The 20,647-nt window shown below is 36.5% G+C and overlaps 2 protein-coding genes across 5 annotated transcripts; one reads left to right on the top strand and one right to left on the bottom strand.

Annotated features, from left to right (window-relative positions):
- Positions 1-316: 316 nt before the first annotated feature.
- On the top strand, positions 317-4,636 carry LOC113703907 (protein NDL2). 3 transcript variants are annotated; one of them, XM_027225421.2, is made up of 11 exons: positions 317-641; positions 1,785-1,884; positions 2,318-2,415; positions 2,524-2,612; positions 2,832-2,892; positions 3,000-3,086; positions 3,181-3,258; positions 3,334-3,390; positions 3,527-3,582; positions 3,847-3,982; positions 4,082-4,636. In XM_027225421.2, the coding sequence occupies exons 1-11, from the start codon at positions 576-578 to the stop codon at positions 4,301-4,303; spliced, it is 1,050 nt and encodes a 349-aa protein (XP_027081222.1). In that variant the 5' UTR covers positions 317-575; the 3' UTR covers positions 4,304-4,636. The 3 variants fall into 3 exon arrangements, with proteins under 3 accessions (XP_027081222.1, XP_071917971.1, XP_071917970.1); XM_072061870.1 differs by lacking the exon at positions 317-641 and adding an exon at positions 713-1,305; XM_072061869.1 differs by lacking the exon at positions 317-641 and adding an exon at positions 1,330-1,665.
- Positions 4,637-7,961: 3,325 nt separating this feature from the next.
- Positions 7,962-14,434, bottom strand: LOC113703216 (homeobox protein ATH1). Of its 2 annotated transcripts, none has more exons than XM_027224509.2 (5): positions 13,155-14,434; positions 10,571-11,795; positions 9,593-9,948; positions 8,542-8,602; positions 7,962-8,418 (listed from the first exon to the last, which is right to left on the bottom strand). In XM_027224509.2, exons 2-5 carry the CDS (start codon positions 11,726-11,728, stop codon positions 8,254-8,256), a joined length of 1,740 nt encoding a protein of 579 aa, XP_027080310.1. In that variant the 5' UTR covers positions 11,729-11,795; positions 13,155-14,434; the 3' UTR covers positions 7,962-8,253. The 2 variants fall into 2 exon arrangements, with proteins under 2 accessions (XP_027080310.1, XP_027080309.1); XM_027224508.2 differs by having other exon boundaries at positions 10,571-11,745; positions 13,155-14,433.
- Positions 14,435-20,647: the final 6,213 nt, after the last annotated feature.

Consider the following 20,647-nt stretch of genomic DNA (forward strand, 5'->3'; position numbering starts at 1 on the left):
AAAAATAAAGCCAAGTCATCAATTAGTGGAGGTGGAAGCATAAAGAAGAGAGAAGGGCATGCATGTCCTTTGACACAAATTTCTGTCGGCCTGAGGCTAACCATGGTTGAGTAATTGAACCTCGAACCTCTGTCTAGTTTGGAGCTTGGACTAGTGGTGAGCGGTGACTGGTGAGAGCGTCGGTGACCCAGTGAACGTTGCGAGTTCAACTCAGTGGCCACACACGGAAAGTGACGTCTTTAGAAAACTTTAACCCAAAAAAAAATGAAAAATGAGAAATGAAAAAGAGATACGCAGATAAATACAAAAAATATAGGCAGAAATGAAATGATAAATAGAGATGAGAGTGAGAGAAAGAGAGAGCGAGAGAGAGAGAAGAAGGTGAGATAGAAACGAAGGCAGGAGAGGATTGGTACATGAGCCATGGAAGCCGAATCCAATGCGTTTCCATTTTGAGATAGAGCAAGAATAAAGGAAAAGGAGAAGGAAAAGCTTTGGAGAGCTGGGGCTGGGGTGTTGTGTGTTTCTAGAGAGAGAAGGTGCATTAGGGAAGAGAACCGTCGGCGGCGAGAAGAATGGGGGACTCCAGCGGCGACTCCGTTTCCATTGATATGGAGGACGCCATGTCATTTGCCAGGAAGGTTGATTGCATTTTCCACCACCCCACATTATCGTCTCGATTGTTTTCATCGCCTTGATTTTCATTTTTTACACCCCCCACCCCCCCAACTTCCTTTTTTTTTTTTTTTTTGGGAAATGTTGCTTTCTACTACTGTTAATAATCTTCTTGAAGGTCAATCTCCTGAATGACTTTCTATTTCTCTTTTTTCTTTCCTTTTTTTTCTGGGTGCCTCATGATTTAATGCACAATAATGATACTAGCCATTTTGGATTTATCAAATTGTTTTTATATTTTTTAATGATGATTTTTGATGAGAAGAATTGGAGCTGTTTAAGCTGCATTTTCATCTGCGGTGCACTGGAATATAATCCAGTTTGTCTTTCTTCCCAAAATATGTTGTTTGCATTTTAGTTTCCATTTAAATGGGATTATTCTATCCGGCATTAATAGTAACTTTTTTATTGCTGATTCCAAAGTTCTTGTGAATTTCCAAATATAGGAGTATTTTAACTTCTGCAGAACATACAGGCCGTTGGTCCTTTTTTTTGTTTTTCCTTTTGGTTGGTGTAAATGACGAAGTATAGTACCATTACTACATAGATTTCAAATGTTTCTAACAACTTCGAAATTTTTTCTAGTTCTTGTTGTTATGATCACGAGAAGGTGAAAGAGATCCCAGTTTGGTAATTTCGTTTTTCTATTTATCACACCAACATATAACTAATCTTCCCGCCTATGTTTGTTATTATTGAAGTTTAAGTATGTGCAGAATAAACTATAGTCGCTGCGTGTACTCTTTATATGTGGTAGTTTATTGAAGAGCTAGTAGCTTTGAAATTTGGATAGAAGCTAGCGTTAAGTTTTAAAAGCAAGAAAACATACAAAATTAATTACGTTAGCCAGTTAATTGGCATGAGCTAACTAATTACGAGATTACTTTTCAAGGGACAAATGGCACATGGGAAAACTTCATCTGGGAAGTAGATTGATACTTAGCGTGGCTTTGCATGATATATCCATTGTTCCTCTTTTCGAAGCAAAAAGTATTGGATCGAAAATTCTTTTGTTTTTTACTACCGGAAGCTTTGGTTTTTTGTTGGGCTTGTTTGTTTTGTCTCATCAGTTCTTTTTGGACTAAATCCAAGATATGATGTGCATCCAGGAGCACCTTGTCAAGACTGGCCGTGGTTGTGTCTCTGTTTCTGTGGTTGGAGATCCAGACAAGCCGGCTTTAATTACTTATCCTGATTTGGCTTTAAATTGTAAGGAAGCCTAATTGATTTTGTTTTTTCATGACAGTCGTTATCCATAAATTTGTCCATATTACTGGTAAATTATCTGTTGTCTAGCTGTGTAATCCAATTTGTCCAAGAGCCTTTTAATTTTTGCAGGGATTGTTTTAGATTTTTGTACAAATAACTCTGACGGACTCAATCCTGATACGAGTTTTGTCTCGAAATTTATCCAAGAATTTTTTTATGCTTGAACCAAGATGGTTGCATGGTTGAATTCCCGAATAAAAGAAACATTTGCTTTGAAATGGTTGACTTGGGAGTTTTATAGTTGTTACTTGCTGGCTTCTTGTTCTTTACTTATAGCCTCTGGCTGGTTTAGAGACAATTAAATCATCCAACAGCTGCACAGCTGCTAAGATTTAACCTTTTTTGTGTGTTTGCTTGTATAATTTTTGAACAGATATGTCCTGTTTCCAAGGATTGTTCTATTGTCAAGAAGCATCTTCCATGCTGTTCCATAACTTCTGTATTTACCATATCAGTCCTCCTGGTCATGAGGTCTGTGAACTGGGTGCTGTGTGTAACATATTGGTTATCCTTTATGAAAGACTTCTATTATTGCTTGTATCGTTGCTTATATTGTATATCTTTCAAGAACTATTTCAGTTGGGAGCTGTTGCGATAAACCCTGATGAGCCAGTGTTATCTGTTGATGATCTAGCTGATCAGATCGTTGACGTCCTTGACTATTTTGGGTAATATTTCTGTTGCATTTTCTTGCCTAATCTGCTCTTTTTGTATTCGTGACACTAGGTTAAGACATATGCATTTATGTACTTTGGAGCATATCACTTTTACTATGATTTGATGATTTACCATCTTGTCAAACACTTGACTAGAAAGCTGTTTCTGGGAAATAAGAAGCTTGCTGATATTCTTTTCCTTCTTTTTGTCATTTGTGTATCTTAACCCAGACTGGGCATTGTGATGTGTATGGGTGTAAGTGCTGGTGCTTATGTTCTCACTCTGTTTGCTGTAAGTTGGGCCAGACTATTTGTTCCTGCTTCCCTATTCAATGAAACAAGCTTGAGATCTGCTGTCCGGTGTCCTGACTAACTTGATGGTTTATGACTGTGCTGCAGATGAAATACACTAAAAGAGTTCTGGGTTTGATACTCGTTTCTCCTATATGCAAAGGTCCATCTTGGACAGAATGGTTGTGTAACAAGGTTCATTGATAAAATTGTTTAGTGCTCTTGTCTTCATCTATAATTGTTCATTCTGTATGGATTGATAACACAAGAAATTGCTCACCACTGACAGGTGATGTCAAATTTGCTTTACTTTTGTGGCATGTGTAGTGTGGTGAAGGAATTATTACTCATACGGTACTTTAGCAAGGTAAAGCTTCATTACTTTTTCATAATAAACCATCATAAATTGATTGGTTTGACTGGACTTGAAAATCATGCGCAGGGTGTCCGTGGCAGTGCTGAAGTACCTGAATCAGATGTAGTTCAATCATGTAGAAGAGTCAGTCACCCAAATTCTGCTCTTGTGCATTTCATTTTCAGTATGCTTGTCTACTACAGGAACCTCTAAAGTGATGGTTATTTGTCTTGAGTTTATCATTTGTCTGACTTTTATTGTGTGCTGGTTCTTATTGCAGTTTCTGGGAGAGAGACAGAGTCCAAATGTTTTGCGGTTTCTTGAGGCTATGAACGAGTAAATACTTTTGCTCTTAAGTTCTTTTAGAGTATGTCTTTACCGCTAGTATGTTAGCCTGGAGATTTGTTCCTGCTTCTTCATAGGAATGGACAGGAATCAAATCCTCTGCATACCCAAGCACCTTGCCTAGCTTATCTATCTATATACACAGATAGATAGGTATACTGTATGGGTTTTTTTTTTTTCCCTTGAGTTTTATCTTTGGGGTGTTTTCTGACGTGGTGAATCTGTACCCTTGTTTTAATTAATTGTGTCTTGCAGGAGACCAGATATTACTGATGGTTTGAGAAAGTTAAGATGCCGATCCTTAATATTTGTTGGCGAAAACTCTCCTTGCCATTCTGAGGCACTTCATATGACTTCAAAACTTGATAGAAGATTCAGTGCCTTAGTCGAGGTATTTATGCGCTCTCTCATTAAACTCTGCTTTGGCTGCATTCCTGGTAAAGACGCAGTGATTGAGACGCTGTTTAACTAAGGTTGGATTACTGTACAGGTTCAAGCATGTGGGTCAATAGTCACTGAGGAGCAGCCAGATGCCATGCTGATACCATTGGAGTACTTCCTTATGGGGTATGGCTTTTATAGACAATCTCCATTCAACGTTAGCCCAAGAAGCCCTTTGAGTCCGACTAGCATCTCCCCAGAGCTCTTCTCACCAGAAAGTATGGGATTGAAGTTAAAACCAATAAAGACAAAGATTTCTGTAGAAGTATGAGAAGAATGAACACGCGAGGCATTTTTGTTTCTTTGTATTTTTGTAGTTAAGGAGGTTTATCATGCCACTACTTCATTGAAAGGAACTATACCAGGAGAAGAGGAAACTACAATAGGCCTGTAGATAAAATTAAAAGATAGAAAGCAAAGCAAAATTAGGATAGAAGAGATTGAAGGGGAGTTTTTTCTTTTATTATTTTTCCTCAAAACCTGTAAAATCACAAGTATTAGTGCAGATGTATCTACAGTATCTGTAAATCCCTGAATAATTATTTGTCAAGACAGCGAAATGAAGATAATAAAAGGCGGGAGAAGTTCTCCTTCAATTTAAACAGTCTGCATCTCTTGTGCTTCTCTTTTTGGCATGTATTTTCCTTGTTTCTCTTCCAATGCAGCATGCTTTTACCTTCTGCTATGCAAGAGATCTGTTACAGAGGCATCTGAAATTGAGATTACAATCAGCTTTATGATTTCCATTCAGGCATTTACTTACACCATGACTGGGGACCTTACCATTATATCAGCAGCTAGCGCAATCAGCTTGCTTCCTGAGTGTAACTAATAGGCCAAGGGGGAATTTGAGTTTCTTTGGAAAATGAGGATGATGGAAGTGACAAAGACAATATGATTGCAACTGATCTTTGGTAGCAGTGACCAATTATAGATAGGAACAACATATTAACATATTCAATCTGGTCTGGTGAGAGGAGTTGAAAGAGTTCTGGTATACAAACTCCCAAATAGTACTGGCCCCATATAAATATTAGGGAAATTTGCCAAATTGGTCCCTAACATTTACCAAAAACACTTTTTTAGTCCTTTACATATAAAATCAGCCAAAATGGTCCTTCACATTTAAATTGTGAGCCAATGTGGTCCTATTGCTTGTTTTTGCTCATTTCTCCGGCTAAAAATAGCACGCCTCTCTCACGTGGTCATATTTTTAGGGGCAAAACCGGAAACACATTTCATTACTGTTAAAAGTAAAAGGTGTGGACAACCACCAAAATACACATTTTACCTTTGGCCCTCAAAGTTTCAAGAAACCCTAAATTGCATCCCACCGCCACGCCCTCAACTGACTCAGCCGCCTCCTCCCTCGCTATCCCTTCTCCTCTCTCCACTGTCCATCCTCCCCCTCCCCCTCCTCATCGCCAGCATTTCTCCAACCTCCGGCAAGCTCTCTCCTTCGACCATGATATTGATGCGAGGGACTCGCAAGACGATGGAGAGGATGAAGAAGAGCACCAGGAGGACGAGGAGGAGCTTCTTGAGCTGGAGCCCTGAATCGGATCTTGCCGGGTCCGGGAAGCTGCCGATGAGTTGTCTGTGGGAGGTGTTGAGGAGGCTCCCGCCTCCAACACTGTTGTCGGCGGCCAGGGTTTGCAAAGGATGGAGGGACACGAGTAAGCGGCTTTGGCGGGCGGCGGAGGAGCTGAGGCTTAGGGTTCCAGCTAAGGCCCAAATTGGATTCGTGGGATCGATGTTGCACAAATGTCCTGGACTTGTTAGTCTCTCACTTAGAATGGAAAGGTTAGGACTTTCGGATATAAGTAAACAAGAACCAGATCTATGGATTCATCAAGCACATCACTTATACAGGAGAATTACAAAATAATTTTCGCCACCATTCGGGGATGCAATTCAGGTTTCTTGAAACTTTGAGGGCCAAAGGTGAAATGTGTATTTTGGTGGTTGTCCACACCTTTTACTTTTAACAGGTAATGAAATGTGTTTCCGGTTTTGCTCCAAAAAATATGACCACGTGAGAGAGGCGTGCTATTTTTAGCCGGAGAAATGAGCAAAAACGAGCAATAGGATCACATTGGCTCACAATTTAAATGTGAAGGACCATTTTGGCTGATTTTATATGTAAAGGACTAAAAAAGTATTTTTGGTAAATGTTAGGGACCAATTTGACAAATTTCCCTAAATATTACTACCAAGTGGTTAGATATGCAAATCCTTGAAGTCAGAATGTACAGGGAATTAGTAAATGAGCAAATAAGATTCAAGAAAGTGTCGGTAGGGGTGAGATGTCATCTTGTTTTCAGTTCAGTTGCTTTTCCTTGTCCAATAGGTAGGAGGTTCATTGTCCATGACTATGAGTGAGTAGAGAACGAGTTTAGGTGTGGTGTTGATGTCTTTTGCTTGTCCCAGCATCACAATCACATACAATTTGCAGAAAGGGAAAGGGAAAGGAATAGTTAATTTTTGGGAAAAGGGCAAGGGAATAATTAATTTTTTTTTTTGAGCCCATCCATAAAGGGAAAGTTGAAAACTGAAGTTTTGGAAGATATTTCTTCAATGTGTCGGCTCCTCCTTATAATGGTTTCTGTATAGTGAATTAAACTCATTTTTATCTCAACAAATATTTTCACAAGTCATTTGAATAAACTTGCATCTGTTGGATTTTATTGCGCCATGAGACGTGGAAGTAAATATAAGTGGATGCAGTAGCCTTCGCATGCTTCTTGATTTCAAATGGCACATTAGCATGTTTACATCAAAGTGATTACAGAAGAAGGGAAGGTGGGCTCGCAGCATTTCTCATCTTTTGGCGTACTGCGGTGTATGATCTTTTCCAATCACCGGTACGTACGTACGTACCATAGAATATTTTGCTTCGGAAGTTGAGCTTTTAACGAGTTGCATCCTCAGGACGTCCACAATGATTTACACTCTTTAGAGCCCCATGCCACGGCAACATTCTATTTTCTCCTCTTTTATTATACTTTCACTCACAATGAATTACATTCCACAAGATGTAATAGCATGATCCACAATTAATTTTTTAATTAATGGGCGGCCCACCAATTACTCTTCCTTTAATTTTTCAATAATGGGTGGCCTACCCCATTACACGATATATGCAACTCCGTTGGAGTTGCCCTTAGTGTTCACTGTTCAGACTTACGGCTCGAATTCGATCGATGAGCTATTATGAACGTTATTCGAAGTCAAACTCGAATTCGAGTATTTTTTGAATTCGAGCTAGACTTGTTAAACTAGTTGAGCCAAATTTTGGCACGAGCTCAAACTCAAATTTGAATTTAAAAATGATTTAATTATATTTTTTAAAAAATAAATACTATTTAGAATAAATTTAATTGTATTTATTTTTTTAAAAATAAAACTAATTTTATGGTTAATTACTTATTTAAAAAATAAAATGCCCTCTTCTTTAAGTTTATTTGATTCTATTTATAGTTCCAAGTAACACATGTTGACAAATAAAACAAAAGGAGGAAAAATATTTGCATTAAGATAGTAATATTTTCAAACATTTTACAAGTGTTTAAAAATATTAATTTTTAATTTAAAATTTAATTTAGCAATTGAGATTTTTCAATTACAAATAAGCATAGAAATAGCAATGTCTACGCATTTCAAGTCTCTAAGATTAAAATCTCCATAATTTTCAAGATAGAATATGTAATCATGATAACCTTGTCATATAAACATAAGTCATTGGATTATGTGTAAGCTAGTATTTAAAATGGTTTAACAAAATATAGACGGTAGGTTCATATCTAAGCTACTATTAGTAGGATCCATTTTATTCTCTACTACAATTCACAAGACTTTTTTTTTAATTACCAGCAGGGAGAGATGAGACTCGAGAAGTGGAGAGGGGATCAATTCACAAGACTAGATAATTCAGTTTCAATATCCTTATCGTTGCTTGGTTTGAAATTCATATTCAGGGTTATCTAAACCCTGAAATTTATTAGTCACGTAGAGGCAAAATGTACGTTCATACATTGCAATAACCACATCCCACCATCTAATCTGCGTTCCCTGCATCATCACTAGTGAGGGGGAGAGAGCATTTGCAATGATAACTAAGTTGCCTTGTAGGATGCCATGAAAATTTACAGTTCCAGTGTCCAGTGACTTATCAGCACGGATCTTTGCTGCAGTAGCCAAAAATCAAGTACCTTTACCACTTCAATACATCGAAAATCTTCCATTCTCGAGGCTCACTCGACTTCTTTGGTTGCTATTCGTTTCTTCGTCATTGTGACGAATTTTTCTTCTATTCATCTCAGAATACATTTCCTCTATCATTGGCTTCCAAAGTCGTACTCGAGCATTTATAAACCAATTGGATACCTGGTTAGGACAACTTACAAACTCAGGTATTGATTAAGAAGCCACAAAATGATGAAAGATAGTTAGCCACATTCCAGTTCTTGTTCGAAAACAAAAACTGAAGAGCCGAAAGTTTTAGTATACCTGGCTCCTGGTCAAGCCACTTTTCATTGCAAGCAAGTGCTTCTCTGCATCCTTCGGATACCTGAAATTCATGGGGATACATACACTAAGCTACAGACTTCAATTTAGAAAATGATGATGATAGATTCCATGTTTTCGATTGAACCATGATGATCCCATATGCTGAATCTTGTCATCTTTGTCTATGAATCCCCAGATAAAAAATCTTTCCAAGAACAAATTGTTTGTGCTGCATATTTGCCGGAGAAGGTGGAACAGGTGATGGAACACAATTGAAGCATGCAGAAATGTGGAAGAGACTTGTAACAAAAATATAGGATTATCAAGCAGGGAAGGAAGATTTGAATTTCAATTTATCTCTTGAACAACAAATAACAAATTGTTTAAGGATGTATTTTATATGCCAAAAAAAGAAAAAAAAAAAAGTTACAGACGAAGGAACAACTACAACATGCGTCCAATTTGATATGTGTGTGTGTGGGCGTTTTGTTTTGCTTTTTTGAAATGTGCATGTAATAATCAAAACACTCTTCGTTGAAAATTCTTACCACCTTCTTCCATGTCTTTAACATGATTTAGCAGTCTTAATATGAAGAAGCTTTATTTGAACCATTGAGGCACACGGGCCATTTCCTTCCGAGACAATGTTGGTGCTTTTAACCTGAACTTAGAGTCAAGGTGTTAAATTTCTGAATCATCCTCAGTTCCTGTTAGGGTGATTCTGAAGCAGTCCGTTAAAGAAGGCCCTATACCCAACTTTGACCAAAAACTCAAGCTATTAGGTAATGGGTCCATACCTATGTCTATGCACTTTAGTTATCTCCTCAAGCCAGTAGGGGAAAACATAAAACCAAACCGACCATGAAACTGAAAATTCCTGATTATTGCCTAGAAACACAGTCAATGGCACAATTCAGAAAGGAGTACACCATAGACAAATTAACCGGCTAGTTGGAGGAGGATGTTTTTAACTCACAGATACAAAAAGGAATCATGCAGTCATTCTGATGAATTGATGCAAAAGCAGGAATTCATAAGTCCAAGAACTCACGGGTGGAGGAAGTTTTGAAACATCCAGGCCCTCAAGACAGAAACAGATCTTTCTGGCAACCCTCTTTGAGGCCTCCATAACTGATTGTCCTTCCTTTTTAGCTGCTGAAGTGCCCATTGCTTCTGGATGAAAGACGCCTCAAAAGACTCTTCATTTTCTCTCACTACTCCTTGACTGAGATGTGCTCCCATTGCAAGAATGTGGTTGCTAATCCTCTCGCGTAGGTTCTTATACAAGAAAGAGATTGTTTGAAGAGCAAAACGAGCATGTATAGGAGGGTCCAACTCAGTCACAGCATGAAATGCAGAAATGACGGTATGTATCTCGTCTAAGCATTCGTTGTATCTATCATCAACCTAATAGAAGTGTTATAGAACATTACCAGGTGTTAAGTCATAAAAAAGGAAACATAAGCAGTAACATGTTTGGCACAAGTGAATATGAGGACAGAAGCATCATAGAACTAGTTCCCATCATACTCTTAACATATCATGAATCCAATAGAAGGCAATCAAAGACAGGCAAAATAAGTTCTTGTTAAGAAGCTAATTCAATCAAAACAATTTATGACTTCTTCAGCCAATAATGTTGGCTTATAACAAAAGTACTTTCTTATTGAATTATGTTTGGCTGCGGATCAATGGAAATTCCGATTTTGAAATCAGAAAGAAAATAAAAGACGTGGACATGAATGTGCTCCTATACTAGAGGAAATATATGTGAAAATGAACATTTTACACACAAAAAGGGGAAGAATGGTGCATCTCAGATTTCCTCTAGGTGTTTCTGTAATCCCTAAATTTCCATTATGTTGTGAAAGGAAACAGACTGTTCCTAAAATTAAAATAAGAATTGCCCCTTCCTTTCCTTTCTCTCATCCTTCCCAGGGCATTTCGCATGCCAAGTGTAATCCATCATAAAAACTAAGTATAAAGCAAGTGACATATCAATCTTGAAAGCAAAAGTTGCACCACATACCGCTTCTAATAAACCCAGCAGTTGCTTCTTCTTTCTTTCTGCATTTCGTCCTGGAAGTACGGGATCAATTTGATATCTTACTATGTTTGATGCATCAGAAAAGTCTTCAGAAGCTGCAGATAAATATCCTTCTACAGCAGTGCAACTTGAAGAAATTGAAGCATCTGCCCTGTCTTCCATTCCAATAGCAGGAGACTTCATCAGGTCAAGACTTCCAAGAGAATAGGCAGCTATCTCAGCGAGTAATTCTTGCATCACATGGATATATCTTGAGCCAGATAAGAACTGCGAAAGCTGAACTGGCCTATAAGAACCAAAGCCCAAAGAAAGATTCCTATTGCAAGAAGTTTGTTCAGAGCCCAAACATCTTTCACAAGGGCTACTGGAGCCGCAAATTTCGGAACACTGATCCTGGATAGAAGTCCTGTGTACAACAGAAGGGTTTGTCATAGCAAGGCTGAGGGACAGCTCGTTACTCAACCTAGAACAGCCTGAGGGACTATCAGAGTCCAAATTGGCATTTTCTGACGTTATCCACTCATTTGGATAGAGGTTCATCATTGACTCAAATGGTTGCAATCCAGTCCTTCCCACTGCTGCCCCTGCTAGCTCTGGATGAGGAGCAAAATTGTTAAAATCCCATTTAGTGCTTGTAGAAGCAGGTAAACCATCATACCCATATCTCATAGAGCTGTGAGATGGATTTAAATTGTCAGCATTGTCATTTAGGACAATACTTCTGGGTATTTCCAAGGGATAAATTAAAGGAGCAGAAGAAACAGGTTTTTCTAGATTCTCCTGATTATCAGACCTTGCAGCTAAAAGGGTGGCAATGGATGCAGCAGAAAGGGGCATTCCCTCCATATATCTATCCTGAACTTGAGTACTACTGATTTGATGTGAAGCTCCATATGGGACAACCCCCATAGGTTCTCTTTCTGGCAGCGTGTTTCTTAACATATAAGAATCAGAGATCCTGCCAGAATTTGGCTCATGGATCCATGCTTGTGAACTGGTGCCGTCACCCTGCACTACTGAAGGCCCAGGAATTCCAGAAAGTATCCGGTCTCGGTTGTTCAACACAATTAATTCAGAAGAGCTGAGGAAGTTTGCATCAAATGGATTTCCAGAACTTGGTTCAGTCATGTCTATTGGCATATCGAATGCATCAATTTCTGTTATGTTGACAACCAAGCATTAACCCAAAGGAAATTGATAGACAGCTCTGAAAACATTAACAGTCGGTCTTGAGTTCAAAACCAAGCCCTGTGCTTAAAGACTATTAACTAACTGTATTCTTAATTAAAAAAAAAAAAACAGTTACTGCACTTGAAGCAACCTGTTATCCGGATAACGAAGCCTCCCAAGATAAAGTACCAATGCTACTTTCATTGCTAACTAATTTTTCTTTTTCTTGAAAATTTTGAAAATGCTCGAGGAGCTTCAGAGTAGCAGGGATTAGCTAGTAAATAAAAATAAAATTTTAAATTGACAATCAACTGAATCTCCAAAGGTACAATTTATTCAAACTCAAGACCAAAAGCCATTGACTGTTCTTATGTACTTCTCTTTTAACAAGTACAATGTCTCTCACATGGCCAACACGTTAATGCAGTTCTATGAAGAGACATGTGAAGTTTCATTATCATTACGAGTAAAAACAGAAACAATCTAAATCAATATCGCGATTTGGATTTGTCTATTTGGTAACTTCCTCTCCATGAACAGGAGGCCTGGAATTCTCCAAAATATCTATAGAAAGAATCATTATTGACTTCTCAAAGCAACATCCCCTGGTACTACATATTACTCCTCAGTAACAAGAGCTATTCGGCCATTAAATGATGTACCAATAGAGGAAACTTGATGTGAATTCAGCACAGGTAGCATGCTAGATAGAAGGGGTAAGCCAAGTTGGAAAAAGATTCATTGCCCATTGGGCGTCCAATCTAGATTTCATCCATAATAATGATTAAGACAGAGAGATTTCATCTAGATTGTTTGTCAGCAGCATTTATTTACATAAAATGCACGTGCTTAAAATAAACTACAGTATAAGTTTTAGACAGCAAACTGCCAAACCACATTTTGTACTGTTTAATAAAGGAGTGTGAAGCCGCTTATGGAACTAATTAATTATGCTATGTAGCTTATACTTATATTTTTTCAGACACGAGACAAATCCATTTTGATTAAACCACTAACCAGCATTTCAACTTTTCAAGACAGTCCAGTCCAATGACAGGAGGTGAGGAGAGTCTAAAGGGGTCCGTCATCAATGGAACTAGTTAAAATTACAACAGCCTAACACATTACAGCAGCAACAAGAAACAGGCAAACAGATAACAGTACAAAGGCGTAGTGGGGTACCATATAGATACATTACACAAATTGAAACGCAAAAAAGAAGTTTAAAATAAAAATGCATAAAACTGAAGCACAGAGAATTAAGTAGGCATGGAAGACATGAGAGTAACACATTTGATATCATTACTATATTCAGGACAAGAATGCCAAAGGAGACGCACAAGAGAAAGAGAAACACCAAAAGTTAGGGACGTTAAGAACAGGTAAGGTAACCAACCTTGATTGTCTTTGTAGAGGAAAGATCAAGTATCTTGAAATAACCAGTCTACTGGATAATGGACCTTCCCCTACTAATCTTTACCAGCCTTGTCAAGAGAATATACTGGATGAGGATATGAGAAGGTAGATTGGTAGGATACTTCGCCTTACAAGGGACCTAAATTGTTGCTGATACTTACCATTACAAGGAAAAAGGTGAAAGCTTGAAAACGTATACTTGGGCACGGGCACTACATGTAGGTTTCCTCAGAGAATCCAAAAGAATCCTGTGTAAGCAGTACTGTGAAACTCTCATGAAGGATACTCATGGGTTTTCCCGGCTCTCCCCAAACAGTACGACGAATCAAAGCCCACTAAACAGTGCTTAAAGAACCCCTCTTTCTCGGTAATTTTTTTGAAAATTTTGATACACCTTGAATATTGAAGTAGTGCTAGTATAGAGTCGGGTAGAAAAAGCCAAGGAGTAGTACTACACTACTGCATTAACCCCACCGTCTTTACAAATGCAGAAAGTGAATACTTAAAGAAGGACACCAACGCAAAAAGTGAGCTGTTTTGCTTGCATGAAGAGGAAAAGTGTGGGATTTTATTCAAGAATCCAGAACCCAAGAAACTCGGTTGACAGAATCTCATACATAACCCATGAAGAAAGAATCATGATGCATCATTTCATCATTTTCCCTCTACCCTCTTTTGTAGTAGTCTTTAACATAAACTCACAAAGAGCTAAAGGCTTCAACAATGACAAAAGTGTTGATCATCATCACTCACAAGCCAGGTTATCATTAAAGGGAGCGAGTTAAAAAGGCGAAAATAATAGGAGCTTCTGCAGGGATCATGTATGGAAATGGAGAAATAATGAATGAACCTGACCCCATTATTAAAAAAGATAGAGAAAAAAAACAGCCACACAACACAAGAAAGAAGAAAAAGTCATCAGGAAAAAGATTTAATTGCTATTGCTACTGCTGCTACTACACTCTGGTGCTGCTGTTCCACTCATTTGTTTTGCAGCCTTTTTATGGAAGGGCCCATGCATTAGCATTAGTACTTCTCTCTCATCTGTTGTTGTTTGTGAAGAGGGCTCCTCATGAATCTGATCTCCTTTGTCCTCCTCCTTACCACTCATCATCTGCCACCCTTCCCTGCCACTGCCAATGCCATCATCATAATCTAAATATCTGGATTCCCTCCTGTTCAAACTCCTGTGCGTGGCAGGTCCTAGTCTTATTATTATCTCACCATTTTTGAGAAAGAGAAAAATAAGGGGGAAAAATGGAGTCTTTACTTTACTTTTTTAGATATAAATGGGACGCGAAGAGTACAAGTGCCACCCAATGCGATGAGAAACAAGAGAGTAAAGGGTAAGAAAGAAACATGCTTTCGTTACCTGAATTTAACAACTAAGAAATAAAAGCAAGTTGATGTGAGGGAGGAAAAGGGCAGTGGTACTTTTAGGACTATTCCACCGGCAGTGTAATTTTGTCCTAGTACTACTTTTTAGTTTTTTGGAGTGTTTAAAAAGAAAAGAAAACAAAAAGAAAGAAAGCATTTTTAACTATTGCTCAATGTATACTCGTTCAATATACCTAAATGTCGTCTATACTTTTTTAAATTATTTTTTTTTATCTCATATACATCAAATTATTAAAATATATTTTTTAAAAAAAATTTCAGTAAAAATAGCAATTCAAATGAAATTAAAAAATTTAATATTTAAAATATATTTTATCGACTGGTCAATGAAAGACCATATATAGAAAGAAAGGATGATGCAAGCAAAATTGGAGGGTTTTGGGGAAGAAGATCTGATATGGAGATCTTTGACGAATTTATTGGTGCAATTACGATGCCTATCCACTGCTTTGATTTTGTACGGCTGGGCCTGACTGAGACCTCTGTTTTCAGACTCGGACCGGACCGGCCGGTCGAACCGGTCGAACCGGAAACCGGCCAGGTAGCCGGTCCGAGTCACATTAGAAAACCGGAAATTTAAAATCCGGTCAAAGCCGGTCAAAAACCGGGTTTGACCGGGTTTGACCGGGAAAAAACCGGTTTTTCCGGTTCAACAGTAATTTTTTTTTAAAAAAATTCAAACTTTTTAATATTATGTTTTGACCCCCTAAATTGTTAAAACTTATTGATATAGCTCAAATATTTGATACTTTATAAATATTGTCCTAAAATTTGATGTTATTTTTCAATTAAATTCATAATTTTAATTCTAAACTTGTTAATATTTATTAAATAATATAAATTGCTACTTGATTGTTCTAATTTCTTTGTATTTTCTTGTTAAATATATTTGAAACATCAAATATATATGAATATGCCTTTATTAATATCAATATATTATTAGATATTATATATATAATATTTTAATTTTTAAATAATTTTTATTTATGACGTCATCCGATTCGACCCCTATCGACCCCCGGTCGAACCCATTGACCCCTGACCCCTGACCTCGGCCGAGTCGCTATCCGGTCCGGTTCTGAAAACATAGACTGAGACAGGGAGAGATAGAGAGAGAGAGAGAGAGAGAGAGTCATACTTTGGCTTTGCATTCATACTTCAAAAAGGAAAGGGCATGGGAGTGATATAACAATCCACTTGATCACTGACAAGATTTCACATATATCCTTTGAAGTTTCAAAGGTTATGCCTTTGCCCCTGGAAGTTTTGGCTATTTGTGTCGAGTCATAAAAGGTCCATAGACCAAAAAGTCTAAAATCTGCCAAACCACTCTCAAGAGGGGATGTGGGGCAGAAATGATTGCAGTAAGCAACTATTTCGCAGTAAACAACTATTTCAAAGGTTGATAGTTAAAATTTGGCAAATATATATATATATATAATTTTTTTCATCTTGTACATTATTTTTCATACTATATGTGAAGTTCATAAAATTTTATTTTATAGTTATACATTATACAAAATAAGTTACATCATGTATAAATTGAGTTATATTTTGTATAAAATACACAAAATCGATCATCACATTTTCTCGATTGATTGTTCCTACCCCAAATTCCTCAAGAAGCGAGTGTATTGTTGTTTCTAGTTGGTTATCAGGGGAAGAATTATTGATTTAACAGTTTGTTTTGATCGAAGATTATTTAAAACAATTATTTGTGAGATAAAAAAAATGATTAAAAAATTATATTTATAATACAACCGAAACAGTATTTAAAAACAGTTGTTTCGTGAAGCTCATGTTCCATTTTCATCAAGATCAATCTTTGGAGCCATTCGGCTAGTTAGGTATACTTGTGACGCACTCTATTTTAACGTGAGGAAGTGTGTCATATTAAAGAAAGGCAAAAAAAATTAGCAAAATTTATAGTGGCATCCTTTTCGATAGAGCAAAAGGAATCTATTCAATATCTCAACGATAGCCTAAGGGGCCATAAATGACTTCATATTCAATTTTTGTGGGGAATTTTGCATAAATGTACCGGTAAAACTTGTAATATATTGGTTCCGTTTGGATTAACTGTTTTTTGGGGTATTTTTGAAATATTTTTTTGTAACAGTGTATATGAAAAATTTTTACTACAAAAAATATTTGATATACTAACATGGATGGGATGTTTTTTGAGTTATTGTATATTACTATAACATTATATTTGAAAAACTTATTTTTTGAAAAAATAGTCAATCCAAACGGAGTAGTCTCTTATATTTTGAATGATCCATCTTGTTACCCAGTATGTTACAAGAATGCAACAGTTTGGTTGAAATCGTATTTCTTTTACCCCTTTTTTCTTTAATATTTTCCCCTAAAATGTCACGTCTAAACGATGTGCTAATAAGTTGTGGAGCCAATGTGCAAGTCCTACAAGGTCATGCTTTTAAATCACGTAAATGATAGTATGCCATTTGTTATTTTTCTTAGAAAGAATTAAAAGCCTCAAGCAAAGTATCACTATAAGGTTTCTCATTCTTTTGTTTTCCGTTACATGCGATGTTTTTCTATGATTTTATGCACGTTTGCATTAAAATCTTGAATCATAAAACAGACCCATTGAATTTTGAGCTAATATGCTTTTTTTTTTTTATTGATAGCATGCTAATCACTTGTCCTTTCTGACTCCTGAGTCATACTCTTATTCCTACCTTTTGATCATTTTCATTAACTGCATCTAAATGAGTAGAGTTTGGGTTAAATTTTTTAGATTCTAAATTTAATGAGACTTAGATTCAGACTCCAACTCTTATGTATCTGAAAAAGTAAACCTAGACCCAACCTATCGAATAGATTTGGATATCCAATGAATATTCGTGAATATTTTTCTGTACAAAAGGTAAAAAAACTAAAGTGAAATTTTGTAAATGTATAGAGTTTAAAAATAATATAAATACCATCCAGTTTTATTTTTAAATAATAAAATTAACATTCAAGACTATGAATTCAAATAAATAATCTATCCAAAATCACGAGTCTCTTATAGATTATGGATCTGGTAAAGGTGTGAGTTTGACAAATTAAATCCAAACCTACCCAAGTATATTGAGTTTGGGTTGGATTTGAGGAAGACTCTCCCATTAACATGCCTAACTATGAACCCTCGCTAATAATTAGATCAATGGACTTGGGCCTGGAGTCTCTTGGAGATTTGGAGTAGCTTGAAGTTACTCTTCAAAAGATCGTGGATCAAGCTTTTTGTGGAGACCCGTCACTGAAAGCGGCCTAAATATTGGATCCCAGTTTAGATCTGGCAACTATTGGGCTTAGGTTAGTGTTGCTGGACAGTACCAATAGCCTGCACTTGCTCTTTCTTCTTTTTTAGTTTTCTCTTGATTTGGATTTGAATCAGATTCAAAAGCTTTTTTTTTATTGGGGCTATGGACTGAAATACTTGGAGATTATTGCTTCTTATATTTTGTTTTTGCCAATAAAGTGGACATTTAAAACAAATTAGCCTTGGTGCTATGAAGTTTTCACGTCAAGTAAAAAACAACATTTGCAAAATTCATGCACATAAAAACACACATATGCATGACATCCTACAATAGGCGTGAATTTGGATAATTTTGAGGACTCTATAAACTTTTACATTTGTTGAATCTTGACAAAATAATGACCGGAGTATACATATTGTGTATTAGTTGCGATTTCCTTTTGGACAAGAATTAAATGTGGTCTTGAGATCCAATTTAATTGATAGGGACAATAATTAAATATCAACTGTGAATTATTTGGTCCAACTCTCATACCTTTTCCTTTCCCTTTCTTCTCGCAAGACTTGTTAAAAACAAATTTAAACAAGTAAATTATATATTGAAACTGTGTCGAAATAGTATATCTGGCAATTGGGCGGGTTAATATTGGATTTTCATTTAAATGGGTTACCCCAACCCGTCAACTTTAGATTGGGTTAATTTTGGATTGGGTCATATTGGGTTAACTCAAACCCATGACCCAAATATGACCAAATATATTAATTAATAGATTTTGATACATAAACTCTTTCAAATACATTTTTCACATGCAATAAAAAAATTTTCACACAAATAAACACATTTTTCATATAGATAGACATATTTTCACACACTAAAACACTCACAGATACAAACACACACTCACTTCTTAAGCTCTTTTGAAATACTTTATTTTTACACATACAAACACACTGAAATACACTTGTGGATTGTTAACTTACCATACTTTGTGGGATCATTAATCCTATCAAGGAGCCAATCATAGAAATTGGAGTTGCAGTATTTGAAACCCTTGAGCAGGAGTTCAAGATTGGGGAGGACAGCCTGTAGAGCATTGTTATGTGCAAATGCTAGAGCACTAGCTTGTTCAAAACAGCCAGCATGGTGGCCTTTAGGATCGAGAACTCGAGGGGCTGGCAAGCAACCCAAGGGGCGTAAGCTCAGAAATCCAAATTTTCTGGCTCCCCGATCATATAGCTCCTAAATTGAATAAAACACGTGTTTACTTTCATTATTATTTCTTGTTTCTTGATTTTCATTTGTTAATTTATTTTTTTAACTTAAGTTGGATAATGGTTGCCTAACATAAATACCCAAACAGTCCAAAATATATGTAAATTTTTATTACCCAATCCAAAATTGATCCAAAACCCAACCTCTCAAATTAGTGGATGAGTTGGGTGGATTGTTGAATTTTGAGCATAATTGCCAGGTCTACAAAATAGTATGATCTTTTTGCATGGTATTTTGAACTTGACAAATAATCATTCATTAATCAACTGTCGTAATGCGAATATTAAAATGCAGCATCATTTTAACTTAGGGTTCGTTTAACGGGTGCCCACTAAACACTCGTTAAAATATACTTTAAGTGTTTAATTTTTAGAATGATAAGATTAATTAGAAAAAGTGTATAAATACAAGAAAAGATAATAATTATTGATATGTGCACATAAATGATAAGTTAAGCAGAATTTAGATGCACTAACGAGCATCCGATGAGCTTTCGTTAGGAAAACTCATTAACTTATTATTAAGTGGTGTTAGATGTTGACTCCTAAAAATCATGCATTCTGAATCTGGCGCATTGCCCAGAGTTGAGCTCAACCTACTGCAAGCTGTACAATTTGCAAGCTTGTGGATAAGTTCACAAAAGCGTAGATGAATTGAATTGACTCGGAATTTAAGGTTCAGTCTTTCTGTCAACAGCGTGAGCGAGGCCACCTTCTCCTCCAAGAAATTAAATATGCCACCCTCCCAAGTTTTGAAACTACCAGCAGTTTTACTATTTCTTTAACGTTAATATGCATCCAGTTTGACATCAACTGATGTCGTTGTCTCATCTTGATTCCTTTAGAAAAGAAAAATGAAATGATATTCATTGTACCCTTTTTCCCTTTTTTGATTTCACTTTCTACTGAAATACGACCAGTTTCTTTCCTTTTTTTTTTTTCCTTGTAAAAAATGACCAGTTTCATTTGAGGATTTGTAAATAGGCTCTGCATATTCGTGTTAAGATTGGATTGAAGACGTTTACACCATTCACGAAGTATATATATGTTTATAGCAGCAAGCCTTTCTTTTTATGCATTTTTTTCTCTTTCTTTTGTTGAGAAGAATGCATAGCACGAGGTTTGAGTTTTGTTACATACCTGGAAACATCTTGCAGTACATTGCTTGAAATACAGCTCCAAAACATAAAAAGAAATACGAGTACATTGTTCAAGGTTGGAAACTAGAAAATTTTGTCCCCGTCTTACAACTACTTTTTCTAATTCCCTCTGTCAAATTAATTTGCATGTATAGTTAAGGAGCATAAATTTGTAATTGGTTTTTTTTTTCTTCCCTTTCTATGTGTCTGTGCTGGTCATGAACCAGCCTCATTGAATTTTATTCCAAGTTAGGAAGCTACTCCTGTATATATGATTGACGTACATAATTCATTTGAAATGTATATATATGTTCTATTATCTTTTTGTCCCAAAAAGTTTGGATGGGTTCGACTCCCGTCACTGCCACGGGTTAGGACATATCGTCGGAATTACAG

Source organism: Coffea arabica, chromosome 8e, assembly GCF_036785885.1.
Source record: "Coffea arabica cultivar ET-39 chromosome 8e, Coffea Arabica ET-39 HiFi, whole genome shotgun sequence".
Taxonomy (NCBI): Eukaryota; Viridiplantae; Streptophyta; class Magnoliopsida; order Gentianales; family Rubiaceae; genus Coffea; species Coffea arabica.